The following is a 13,604-nucleotide window of genomic DNA, read 5'->3' on the forward strand; positions in this document are numbered from 1 at the left end:
CAACACTCTGAAACTAGATGGGCTTTGAGTACTCTGGAATATGAAAGGATGCCTCATTATCATATCCAAGACACGTTCTATGCTTTTTGTGGACAAGCTCTTCCCAAGGTCTGATGATGGACTTGGGAAGTGCAAACCGAACATTTACATTTGTATGCAAATCTATTGCTGGAATGGGCACATGATGGGAGTCAACCTCAATGTTACTGATTTGACCACTTGATGGTTGCTGATGGGTGTCATGATGCTTATGTTGTTGTAAATCATCTCTCTGTAACTGTGATTCAAGTTGTAGAAATTCTATCTTCTCTTGTGCATTTTGCAAACATGTTTGAATTTTAGAGAGAGAATCCATGCTAACTTTTACCATCCCATCACTACTGGAATGTATTAGGGTATTCAGTAACTCTAATACATCATCCATTCGATCCATTTCAAAACAATGCTTCAATTACAAATGCACTTTCTTAGAATGTAAAAGTACAAGTAAACTTATATATATCACACAATGTCAAATCACTACAACTTAAAGAATATAAACAACCCCTAATGCTTACGAAATTTGTGCACCAAGATCATTAATGTGCAACACCGTTGCAGATAGAAACATGAACTCTGCCATTCCCTTGGACTTGAATAATAAAATGCCAAATGTTGTAGAAGTGTTGATCAATAGTGGAAGACAAATCGAGACATTCAACTTTGTTCATGCATGGGGTGTTTTCCAGTAGCACAACCAAAATCCAGACTTTGTCATAAAATAATTTGCTTGACTTAAATGCTCATACATGAATTGTTCTTAAAAGAAGTCGTGCTTTAGGCATATGTTGGATACCGCAGATGGTCTTCCCTGCGTATTATATACTTTAGCCCAATAGTCAAACCCAGTTTGAATATTTGAGATGGAGAGAGAGAGGAACTCACCAACATCATAATCTATCTCTCAAGAGAACCTTTTCTTGGCTGGTACCAACTCCCACACTATTATGCAGTAAGAAAATATACTGTGGACCTTCAAACATAATGCATTTCTTATGCACCTGGGATATCTGACGATCACATCTAGCATTTGAGACACTGCAGGTCATATTTAAAACTCAGATCCCTTCATTAAATGCATGCACTTGCGGATCTTTGCACATGCAAACAATGCATATAAAATCTCCTAGGGAAATCTTGTTTGGGATTTTTTACACAAGAAAGAACATTAATGATGCAATATTGCATGTGAAACATTTCTTGTGATACGCTCATGTTTTAACTCCAACTCTAGGAGATCAAACCTTAAACCTGTTATTGTTTCATATAGGAAAATATAGCACCAAGCAAGCTCGGAAACAAGTTCACGTGGAGCATCTGGTAAAACCTCATCTTTATAAGGGTCACAATTGTCACGGAACCACATACGCAAGAACTCCTTGTCAATATTCTTAGGCTCTAACCCTTTCTTTATGTGCTCCTCAAAAGAACCAGCAATCCAATATCTAGTTGAGTCAGGTGTGTGTACCTCATCAATTAATGAGCCAATGAGAGCCAACTTCAACGATTATATGCCAATTATGGGAACACAGATCCTTCTTGTGATTCAAAAGTTAAGGCTGTATATAGGGATCTTGGAATTATTTTCTGGAATATGAGCATACTAGATATAAGGAGTTCATTTCTTCCATCAAGGCTCAAGAGAATGAACCTTTGCAGCTTGTGCTGAAGTCTTTCCTAGGGAAGATATACAAGCGACAAAAGTAAGATTGCAGATCTGCAAGGTGTGTCGTAGAATGTTTTAAATGAGCGACCTCAGAAATTCCCTAATTGATATCAGTCACATTTGGTTTCTACGCTTGTGGTAATGGATAGTGTGTTATAACACCAATACGCAGATAGAAAAGTCATTCACTATGCCTGAGCATATTAGGGGTGCAACCTCACTGGCAAAGAAAGGAGAAATGTTATGCTAAAAACAGTTATTTTTGGAGCCGACGAGGGAAAGCGTAGACTAGAAGATAGGCCTACAGACTGATAGCCAAGGACAAGAGTCTAAACTGTTAAGCACCACTCAACACATAATTCTCGCGATGTGTTCACATTGTTCAATGCACAGATAATCAACACACAAAGTTGTCTATGCACAGATGAATGTAATTCACAAAATTTAATTATTCAGTTCAATGACCAGCCCAACGCCATACTAATTAACTTGAATGACCAATCACAAGTCGTTTTAATAAATTCACAACATTCAAAACTTAATGCATCAATAAACTCAAAGTACAATACAAATCACAATCTTCAAAATGGAGCTCACTCACATTTCACTCACACACAATGCCCAAAGAGCTCACATTCGACACTCAAACACGTTGTAAAGCGCTAAGTAGAAACATTACTTTGCCAATGCATTACCACTGGCTGAGGAAATTGAAACGACACACACAAGGACCAATCTCTCTTAGTTGGCAAGGAATCAAGGAGACAGAGAATCATTAAAGCATGCAACAGACCAACGCTATTTTTTTTTTCTATTTCAAGATTGTAGACATCACAAGGAAGTAGCTGACAAAGGGGCAATTCTGCACAAAATAGAGAAACACCCAAAATCACTGCACCACAAAACTAGCTATTCAAATTTGAGCAAGGCAGGAAAGAACCCGCTCTGATACCATGTTAAAACACATATATGGTGAAGGCAGAATATGAATGATAAACATTGAGTTGCCTCTATTATTCACAATGAATATATATATATAGTACATTGGTGTGACCCTTGGATTCATATTCCAAGTGGTCTCTTGGACTCTTATGGTTGTTCACATTCACACCAATCCCTAGAGGACTAGGTGTCCAACACGATCCACTCTCTGCAATTGATCATGTAGAAATATTTATCGCACATACTACAAAGATGAAAGTGGTCCACTAGGATGTCCTTATATTGTTATTCATGAGATCCCTCCATGGTCGTAATTCATGGTTGCATAATCACAAACCTAAGAGCATCTCATCTATTGAGGAATTCTTTGATGGCTTCCTTAGACATTTTCAAGTATGCCCTACACTAAACATTCAAGAGGAAGCCTTCATCAAGCATCATGATGACCTTTGGAATCTAGATAATGAACAGGTAGGAGGGTCCTCCCTGGGTCTGCATGACGAAAAGGGTGATGAAAATCATTTTCAGAGCAAGCATGGTAGGGGGGATGAGTCTATGGAAAGTGAAGTTGAGGTTAACCCTGCCTTTTCTGAAGATATTATTTTTGATAATCCACTCCTTGAAGACCTTGCGGAAGGTGATCCCATAACCCTTTCAAAAATTGATATCAATGATTACTTACATATTGAAGAAGAGAAATGGGAGGTTCATGGGAATCGTTTTGACAAGGTCCCTATCTATGAGAATGATGATGAGGATATCCTTGTCTCTCTTCACAATTCGAGGGTTGCAATTGAGGTGCATGTGGACCCTTTCCTCAACCCTTCGTGTAGCAAAGAATCCTTTCTCATCTGAATATGATCGTCATGAGAAACATGCTTGTTGTGTCTCCCCATGTCATCAGTCTCCTTTTCCTTCAAATCATGACCCTAGGGTGGCCATAAAGCATGATATGAATGATAAGGACCATGATGAGGATGATATGCCTGAGGTTGCCATCCATCGAAAGTTTATGAGCTTGATTGTTGATATCTCTATCTTTTGGTTGGAAGAAAGGAACATGTGGAGTAGATTACATCCTTTTGTTACTTCTTTTCCCGTGATGCTCCATCTATGGTCATTCTATTTTCCCACTTCTCGCCCTTGTGACCTTCCATATAGCCATTCCTACCCTTTCCTTTGGATCTATTGCATGAGCAAGCAAAGGGGTTGTTGTTCTCATATTGATTGGATGATATGTTGGTACATTGGGTCTATGATTACACTTAGTATTTGATGTAATATGCATTTACAGTATGATGCATCGCATGTTGATTTTTGCATTAGAACTATTGTCATATTCTGTTATCATGTTAAATTAGATGCTTTTAGATTGAAATCACTTTTAGAATTAGATTTTATTTCCTGTTGGCTTTTATGGCCTAACAAAAGCATGGGCAATCAAGAGGCGTCGTAAAAAATGTTGACATGTGTGCTTAGTCTTTGATGTGTAGGTAACAGGTTTACAGTCCCAAGAGATTGTTGGTGTTCCATTACCTCCCCATTCGAGTACATTCGTGCACTCTATTGAGAGATCATGTCCTAGTTGGATCCAGATGTTACCCACCACCTGTGGGTGACACCCATAGGAGAAAAATTTCTCCTAGATTGTCTTCAGTGGATAGCTAGTAGCGCCTTGCAGCCCCCAAATAGCTCGATGTGCCTCCATCTCTGCCACCTGAACCAACCATTGTGCACCCTCACCCATTGGTCCTAGATCCTTAGTGATCACATTAACTTAATGAAATATCATTCTTTCACCTCCTTTCTTCCTCTTTTCTTTGTCCCCTAAGGATAAGGAGATTTTCTAGGGCTTGGTGTGAAATTTTAGGGAGCAGGAATTGTAGGATTATGTCCTAACAAGTTTCTTCATTTATGTCTCCTCTACGCATCCTCCAGTTTTGAACAAATTCCGATGGTGGAATTTCAAATAAATTGATTCCCTAGTTATCACATCAAGAGGGAACCCTTGAAGCTACTTTTACTTCGGGATTTCTTGAAGGTTTTCACTTTGTAGTTCATCATTCAAAACCTTTTCTCTTAGTTATATGTGATCATTAAATGAGTCTTTACCATGGCATATCTCTCGACCCTTGGTCTCTTATAGTATTTCTCTCAAGGGGTTTTTCGTGGAAAGTCACCCTGAGCTTCTCCCAAAACTCACCTTAATTGAATCTTTCCATTGAATGAGCCATCCTTGCCTCACTTTGAACCCTAGTATAAACACATCAATCACAAGTGAGGGATTTTGGAAGTTTTGATCTTAGGCATTCATCATTTTTTAATATCCTAAGCCCAAGGTCATCCTTCATAGGTCTTTCTTGGTGATCCTTTCAACTCTTCTTTAGTATTTGAACTATTAATTGAGCCTCTCCTTTGAATGGGCCTAGAGAGTCACGTTATACCTTATCATTGACCCTATCATTCAAGTGATTTCCTCCATACCAGGACTCCTCCCACTGGTGAAAGTCTGTAAAGTGCAAGAGACATCGACTGAGGTGATAGTGGGTCCTTGTCCCGTTGTTGCCATTTGGTCTAGTAGTTGTCCCTTAGGAACCCCTCCTGGGGCCCCTGCTAGAATAAGCAGTAATGGGGACCACAAAAATTGTTCTTTAAGGCCTCAAAACGGCTCCTAAAGTTTTTGACCCGAAATTTTCCAAACTAGGACCACTAGTAAAAATGGTCTTGTGCATTGATTCCTCCAGTTTTTCCACTTTGAAAGCATCAAGATGGATGACAAATAAGAAAATGACTCAATCTGTATCAGGTAGGGAAATGTTAGGGTTTCCACCTTCCTAACAAAAACATCCCCATTTGAGACACAATCCCTTGGGGATGGGGATTGATGTGGATCTATGCCCTAGTAGGTCAATAGAATAAGTAGACAATCACTAATGAATGGAAATTATTGTCAACTGCCATTCGCTTTAATGTGTTTATTCATCCCTTACTATTTCTCAATGATACACCTCCACATAAAGGAGCTTTAAACACATTTTTAACAGTGAAAGTAAGCACTTATGAGGGGTGAAAGTAAGCAAAGGCAGCATTAAGATTAAGATGGGACAATATCATCGTTAGATACACAAAAGGGAATAACTTTGAATTATTGATCCATAAGTTGTATATCATATATAAAATAAAAAGGTTATCATCAAGACCACAAGAATCATGACACCCAACAGAAAAAATAATGATATCCTAAAAAAACGGATTTTTTCTTCTAAAAAAGGAGTGAATTCTATTTGATAATTTCAGCTTAGGAACGAATAAAGCAATATCACTGGTTTCAACAGAAAAAATAGCTTAGTGTACTAACTACCATTGCAAGGGTTAAAATTTAAAATCTATTTGATAATTTCAGCTTCGGAATGAATAAAGCAATGCCACTGGTTTCAAACGAAAAAATAGCTCTGTATTGACTACTGTTGCAAGGGTTAAAATTTAAAAAAGAGGAGTTACTAATAGATTCTTGATGCATATATCATCAAACCTTTAATGTTTTTGCACTTGTAAGCTCAAACTAAATGGGTGTTTATAGTATCCCCTTGATGCATATATCATCAGACTAATGTTTCTGCACTTGTCAGCACAAACTAAATGGATGTTTATAGCACCCCCTTAAGAAAGTTTCTCGTCGATTTGGCTTTGAATAACCATGAGGTGACCATTCAAAAAACAGTAGCAGAGAAAAAGCAATAGTTACTGTAAGAATGTAATTTGCCACTAGAAAAAATAAATGGCATATGCAACTTATTTCTTCATGTATATATTGACCAACCCCTCCACCATAAGAAGAAACAGCTTTTCCTTTGCCTCGTTGACAACACTGAAACTACAACATGGAACAAAAATGTGCTTAACGGTATCACAAGTTGTATTAGTACACAAGTACTCACCAAACGTCTTAGTCCATCTATTCACCCTCAATGTCTTCAGTAGTTTTCTTATATTCAGGCTTAAGCTCATAAGTTCCTTGATTTGTACCCCGTTTGTTGTAAATGCCAAGATCATTCAATATTTCCTTTATAAATTGCTACAGCAAGAATCACAGGGATGTCAATATATAGTACCCAAAAAATAGCACAACCACAAGAAAACATAATTGCAACACAACGAGATTTCAAGACAAAACAGAAGAAAAAAAAGTAAACCAAGAGCAATTATTTCAGAGGTAGTTATAATGTCTTTATAAATGAGTGAATTCTACTTTTGTGCCTTGATAGGATGTAACTATTAATTTTACGATCCTCTCTGATCAATGATGATTACTTCCAGCCTAAGTTGCACAGATATGGATATGATATCTGGAACACACACAAAAGTGTTGGAAAATCATGATATAATGCAGCTACGATATAGCAAATACATCCATGCAGATATGCATGCATACACAAAAATTGAGAGACATAAATATCAAAAGTTTGGAAAAAATTCTGAAAGTATTTCTGAAAAAGGAGTTATCATCAAGGAAGAGTTAGCATTCTAATCTTAAATATCTGAACACCAACTGAAACATTTCAGCCAATGTTGCAATTACTGCTTCAGGAAATATATCATAAAGGGTCCAGAGAGAAACTTACAGGAAATATCAGGGAAAATATATGAATGAATCACCAAACATAAACTTTTACCAGGAAAACTCAGAAGATGTAAGAAAGATTGGCAACCTGAACAACCCAGAAAAAATTAGGAATATCAAGGGGAAATCAGAGATATTTGCAATAATGGTTTCAACCACTTTGCAGAGGCATCTCATACAGAGATCCATTTCCAGAAACATAGAAAAGTGTTTCATTTCAGCCACATCTCAGAAGCATTCTGTACAAAGATCCATTTCCAAAATGTGGAAAGGTGTTTCCAGCACCTGGGGGTGGTGTTACCAGTAACATGGCTTCCAACAGAAATATGCACGGAGGAGGAGGGAATCTTGGCAACAAAAACTCAAGGCCATGAAAATGTTATCTGTTGCTGCAAAATCTAGCAAGCCTTGGAGAAGGGCATTGAATTTTGTAACTAGGTTCGGGCTTCATAATGTATGATGTTGTAAAGAATCAAAAAGAATTTATTTGAGATGTAAAAGAAAAAGAAAAATTAAATCTTTTCTGTACCTTTTGGTCAAATCCCAACTTGGGTTACTGGTTGGTTTGACTTGGATTTCTCTTGTTGACTAAAGATTCTACAAGGAAAGGATGGCTGGGTTTTCCCCTTGTGGGTTTTGCCTTGGCCTCTGGCCTAATTTCTAGTTTTTCTTGTTTTTTTGTGCATTGTACTTGTATAATTGTTTGATGACCTAATTAATGAAGTAAATGCTAAATGAAAGACATGTATAAACAGTCACAAGTAACTACCATGATCACAAATTCATCACTGTAAATTGAATTTCCAACAAGGGGCACCATACACGGATAATACTAGACCAAGTGACAACAATGGTGTAGTCCCCCATTGTCACCAAAGTCAAAACCCCCTCCTCTTTATGGATTTTCACCGATGGGAGGAGTCCCGGTATGTGAGAAGATCACCTAATAGGTATTCAAAGGTATAAGGTGACTTCGGAGGCCTTGGTCAGTGGGTTGATAGTTGGAGTGGCCAAAGGACTAGGTGGAGAGAAAGGATTTCCAACAATGATTTTTAATAAGACAAAGTGCATGAAATCCTCAAAGAAGCCTTACAACAACAAGCAACAACAAGCTAGGGTTTACCCTAGGGCAAAGAACCAGGGCAAGGAAATTTATGGATAAAATTGAAGTGAATGCCTACCAAGAGGATTGATTTTGAGGCAACCAATCATGCCCTTGCCATTTAGACTCTCCAATCCCAAAAATCACCCTTGCCTAGAAATTTGCACTAAACCCTAGTTTGAGAACATGGTGTTAGAGGGGCCGAATTAGAGAAAATAAGATTTTATGGATGAAAGATAAGTTTGATCACCAACAAATAGGTCAGTGCCTTGTTCCTTGGGAATATGGAATCTATGATTTGATAGAATGGCCAAGTTGTTCCTAAGGAAGCCAAATTCTTGATGCCCTAGCACCAAAAACCCTAGCAATTATCTATGCAAAGGATCAAGGAGTTTTATGAGAGAGATAATTAAAGTTCACCACTAGGATTTATTCACGTGTTATTCATGAGTAATGCATGCAATAGTGACATCTAGATAACATTCAATAAATTTTCAACAAATTAGGGCATAATAACAAACCCTAGATTCAACTTATTCCATACATTAGAAATATAGAAAATAAATATTCAACAATAGGTACATTTACAAGATAACAAGCAAAGAGAATCCATCCATTTGATCCAAAGAATAGCTCCAAAGATAAACAAATCAGCTCCAAATGTCAAAATGCATTCATAGATATGAATTCTCCACAAGAGTAGAAGGTTGATTTCATAAGAGGTCGAAATACACAAGTCGTGATAATGATTGGCTACAATGAATGTCTCCTCTACTTATATGAGCAGTTTGACTTTTAATTTTAGTCTATTGTCCCCTAAAATAACAAATCAAAGCCACAACCACAAGTTAGGTCACAAGTCATCCCAATAGCCAAGACAAAACACATGAAGATTTCCCACATGTGCGCGCTGTAGGGCTGATTTTGATGACGCCATTCATGTGTAGGTTGTTCAAGGCATGCGTTGATGTCTCTTGGTGCTAAGATGAGTGTATAGGCCTCTAAAAATCACCTCAAAAGTGTTGGCCCTTATGCTTTTGTCAATCTCCCTGTGTGGGACCCAAATTGCATCTTGGGGGTCAAAATGTGGTCTCACAGGTCTCTAGGTGGCCAAAATGCTTGTCTTTGCTCCAACATTGAGGGCTTCTGAGGTGGTGCTAGCCCTCCTAAGTCTCAAGGTGTGAGACCATCCTCCTCTAGGCCCTCGATCCACTGCCATCCCTCCAAGAGTGTTAAGTCGGCTAGGGTCATGTTGGGTCCATGTGCATCATCCTGAAAAGGTCATCAATGTAGGGAAAAGTGTTAAAATGTTGTGGGTGTTGGAGGTGCCCATGGGTATGTATGATGCTCTAAGTCTACTTGGAGTCCCATGGCTCTCAACGCCTCATCTGTGGGTGTCAATATGCTCCTCTGAAAGACCTGAGCCCCAGTTAAGTTTCTCAAGCCATGGTTGTGGAACCATTTGAGAATTACACATGATATCCATGCAAGCAACTACATCATTAGGTACAATAATCATTTTTGCATCTAAGTGGACCAATCTTGAAAGTAATGGGCAATTCAACACTTCAAATAAGGCTTCCCTTCCAAAAATTATGGCCTTTAGCTCGTCATGGTGTTACCTCCCTAGGTAGGAGTTGTTAATGGACTACCCTATTAGGTGTTTCTAGACCCCAAGGGGAGATGACATGTCCTTGGCCCACCCTTCAATCAATAGGTGTCATGTGAATAACGATGAACGGAGGGGAGAATACTACATGGCTAAGCGCCACGGACAAAGGGACCAACATATTGGGAAATCCTCATCTTGAATGTATAAATGTGAAGAGGGAACAATCATGCATGCATGAGTTACCAACTCAACCTTTGTTTTTCCACCCCTATTGTGTGCATTTTACTTTTTCTTGAATTTTCTTTGTATTATTGCTCGTAACTTAAAGGTTTAGAGCTTGCTTTGTATGATGTGTAGCAGTTATCACCCTCGTTAATGATGAGGTAGCTCATTTCCCATCATGGGTTGGGACATGCAAGGGTTCATTTTCATGATGAAAGAGCAACATGTGCTCAGGAATCAGGTTATGGCCATAATGAGTGAGGTAGAGCTCATGCTAGGGTTTTGCCCACGTGCTAAAGTGTATGTCTTGGCTATCTTTTGCATTTTGATCTTATTTTGTTTTTACTTGTGACCATCATACGCTTTTTCTTGTTCTTTTAGCTGCATCAACCTTCAAGGGCCAAACTTCATGTGGGTCAACTTGTTCATGGTTGATTATATTTTTATTTAGATTATGGACTAATTGTCAAACCAGCAACTTATGTAGGCTCAAAAGCCCAACAGACGCATCTATTCATCATCAATGTTTTGCATATAAATACAAGGAGCATTCTCCTCTTTGCACACTTCACTTCTCATCACACATCTCTCTCCCCTGCGCAGAAAAAAAGTCTCTTCTCTCTCCTGCGAAAAAAGGTCTCTCTCTCACACGTGGGAAGGAAGGACGCAGTTTTCTAGGGTTTACAAGCTGCAGATTGAAACTTTGACCAGCGTTGACCAGCATTCTCTCTCTCTAACTGCGCAGTAGGTGAAGTTGACTCTCCTTGGAAGGCCACATCTTTTGGCACAGGAATCAAGGTGATCCGACCTCTGGTTTGACAGATATTGACTACCCTAGTTTAGGGCTGATGCTGCTGATATAAATCAGACTTTTGTACTATTTCTCTCTGCTGAATTATTGAAGATAAAAGAAGATTTGATCAAAGGGTTTCCCCATATTGGGGTTTGTCCATGGCTAGCCACCACATCTTGTGTCTCTTGTCTTGGCTTGTTTTCTGTTGATCGTTTAAATGTTCTATCTGCACTTTACTTAATGTACATGTGATTGCTAATCTGTGGATAATAAAAAAAAAGATAAGTAAACTGCTCTAAGCATAGAACATACCATAATTTAACATGGTATCAGAGCTGAGGTGAAGACAAAGCCCAAGCAAGAGCAAGAGCAATCACCAAAGAGAAGGTTGGCAAGGCTATCTAAAAAGAACTATGGGGTCCTCAACACTCTTCCCCGCCGAAGACAAGCTCCATGAGAACTCTGATTATCATGGATGGAAGATGTCTCTCGATCTAACTTTAGAAGATCAGGAAGTGTTGGACCATGTGAGAGGCAATATTGTTGAGCCTCCATCAAATGCATCCACTACTGTCAGGAACAAATGGAAATCCGGAGAAGTCAAAGCAAAGAAGATCATCCGGGACTCTATCGACAAGCGCTTGGTGGCCTATGTTTCTAAGCTGAACACCTCCAAGGAAATCTACGATAGACTGGTGAGTTTATTTAAAGTTAATGATGCAAATCAAGTTCTGTTTCTTAGAAATAAGCTGAAGGAAATTAAGAAGGGAAAAGATGAAAATATGCAAGCATATTTCTTAAGAATCACCGAGATCAAGAATGATCTCCTATCTATTGGGGAAGTAATTCCTGATAGGGAAATGGCACTCACAACTCTTGGAGGACTACCATCTGAATGGTATATATTCAGGACTACTCTCCTCAACAATAATGTAATTCTTGGATTTGAGGAATTAATGGCAAGATGCATTCAAGAAGAAGCAAGGATGGAAGAACAGGAAATGCCCACACTTAAAGGTCATCCCGCTACCTTTTCTTCTCATGCTAAAAGAAGAAATAATTCTGACGCTAAATCCAAAGGAAATGCTGGAACAAAGGGTGGAAGAAAAGGGCGATGTTACCATTGCAATAAACCAGGTCACTATGCCAGGGCGTGTCTTGATAAAAGGAACTCACACTGGGATGATGATCAAAATCCCTCTCAAGGAAATCAAAGAAATGGTAGGTCAAATGGCCGAGGTAAATGGAGTGCTGGAAATCAAGGAAGAGGACAAACATTCAAGAAGGCAAGAAATTCCAAGTATGAACTAACACTGTTGACAATAAGCAGGATGAATATTATCTACCAGCTGCTCTATCTACCTCTGCTCCTCCGGACTCGCTGGGAAATTGGCTTATTGATAGTGGTGCCTCAAGGCACTTCACTGGTTACAAAGTTGTTCCCCATAATCTGATAGAGAAAGAAACCAACCTAGAAATTGTCCTTGGAGATAATATGAAATATCCTGTGAAAGGTGTAGGCAATGTCTCTCTTAAATTGAATCAAGGTAATACAATCCACCTACAGGATGTATTATATGTACCTAATCTCAAAAAGAATCTGGTATCCATTTCGGCAATGGAAGACAAAGGCTACAAGGTGGCTTTCAGCGATGGCAAGGTACATGCATGGAAAAACAATATTAAAGATGCCTTCACTCTTGGGTTTCGAGTTGATTCATTATATTAGGTCAGAGGAAGTCCGCTAGGTGTCATGTCTTGTGACACATCTCTTCAGTCCGAACTATGGCATCAGAGGTTTGCTCACCTTCATTATAAAGCTCTACCTGATGTAAGAAAAATGGTGACCGAGATGCCCGAGTTCAGATTAGAGCAAGAAGGTGTATGTCCCGGATGTGCTGAAGGAAAGCTAAAAAGGGGACCATTCCCCTCAAGCCAAAGCAAGACCTCCGATATATTGCAGTTAGTTCACTCAGACATATCTGGTATGATGCTTGTGAACTCCTTGGGAGGATATTCATATTACCTTACTTTTACAGATGACTATTCTCGCAAGACTTGGATATACTTCTTGAAAAAGAAGGATGAAGTGTTCTCCTGGTTTCGACACTTCAACGTCTTGATCGAGAATCAAACCGAAAAGAAGATCGAGATCTTAAGGACTGATAATGGGACTGAATGAGAATCTAATGAGTTTCATGACTTTTGTAAAGAGGCTAGCATTAAGAGGGAGACTACTACACCATACACTCCTGAACAGAATGGTGTGGTGGAAAGGAAGAACCGTATGATTGTGGAAGTTGTCCGTGATATGCTTCATGATCAAAGACTTCTGAAGTTTCTATGGGCCGACGCTGCAATCACCGTCGTATATGTACAAAACCGATGCCCCATCAAGCATTGGGTTCCAAAACTCCTAAAGAAATGTTCACCGGTAAGAAACCTAATCAAAGAAGATTTGATCAAAGGGTTTCCCCATATTGGGGTTTGTCCTTGGCTAGCCGCCACATCTAGTGTCTCTTGTCTTGGCTTGTTTTTTGTTGATCGTTTAAATGTTCTATCTGCACTTTACTTAATGTACATGTGATTGCTAATCTGTGGATAATA

The 13,604-nt window shown here is 38.9% G+C and overlaps 1 protein-coding gene across 3 annotated transcripts in view; it reads right to left on the reverse strand.

The window, feature by feature from the left end:
* Positions 1-6,079: 6,079 nt before the first annotated feature.
* Positions 6,080-13,604, reverse strand: part of LOC149189548 (uncharacterized) — a 232,483-nt gene continuing 224,958 nt past the window's right edge. For all 3 annotated transcript variants that reach the window (XR_016255907.1, XM_089411840.1, XM_089411839.1), the window contains one exon: positions 6,080-6,722. Coding sequence is in view for 2 of the 3 variants with exons in the window: in XM_089411840.1 (XP_089267966.1) it covers positions 6,603-6,722 (120 nt within the window). In the remaining variant the exon portion in view is untranslated. The remainder of the gene's footprint in view (positions 6,723-13,604) is intronic.

This window comes from Pinus tabuliformis, chromosome 3_1 (genome assembly GCF_031772625.1).
Source record: "Pinus tabuliformis cultivar Carrire ecotype Pingquan chromosome 3_1, CPIR1, whole genome shotgun sequence".
NCBI lineage: Eukaryota > Viridiplantae > Streptophyta > Pinopsida > Pinales > Pinaceae > Pinus > Pinus tabuliformis.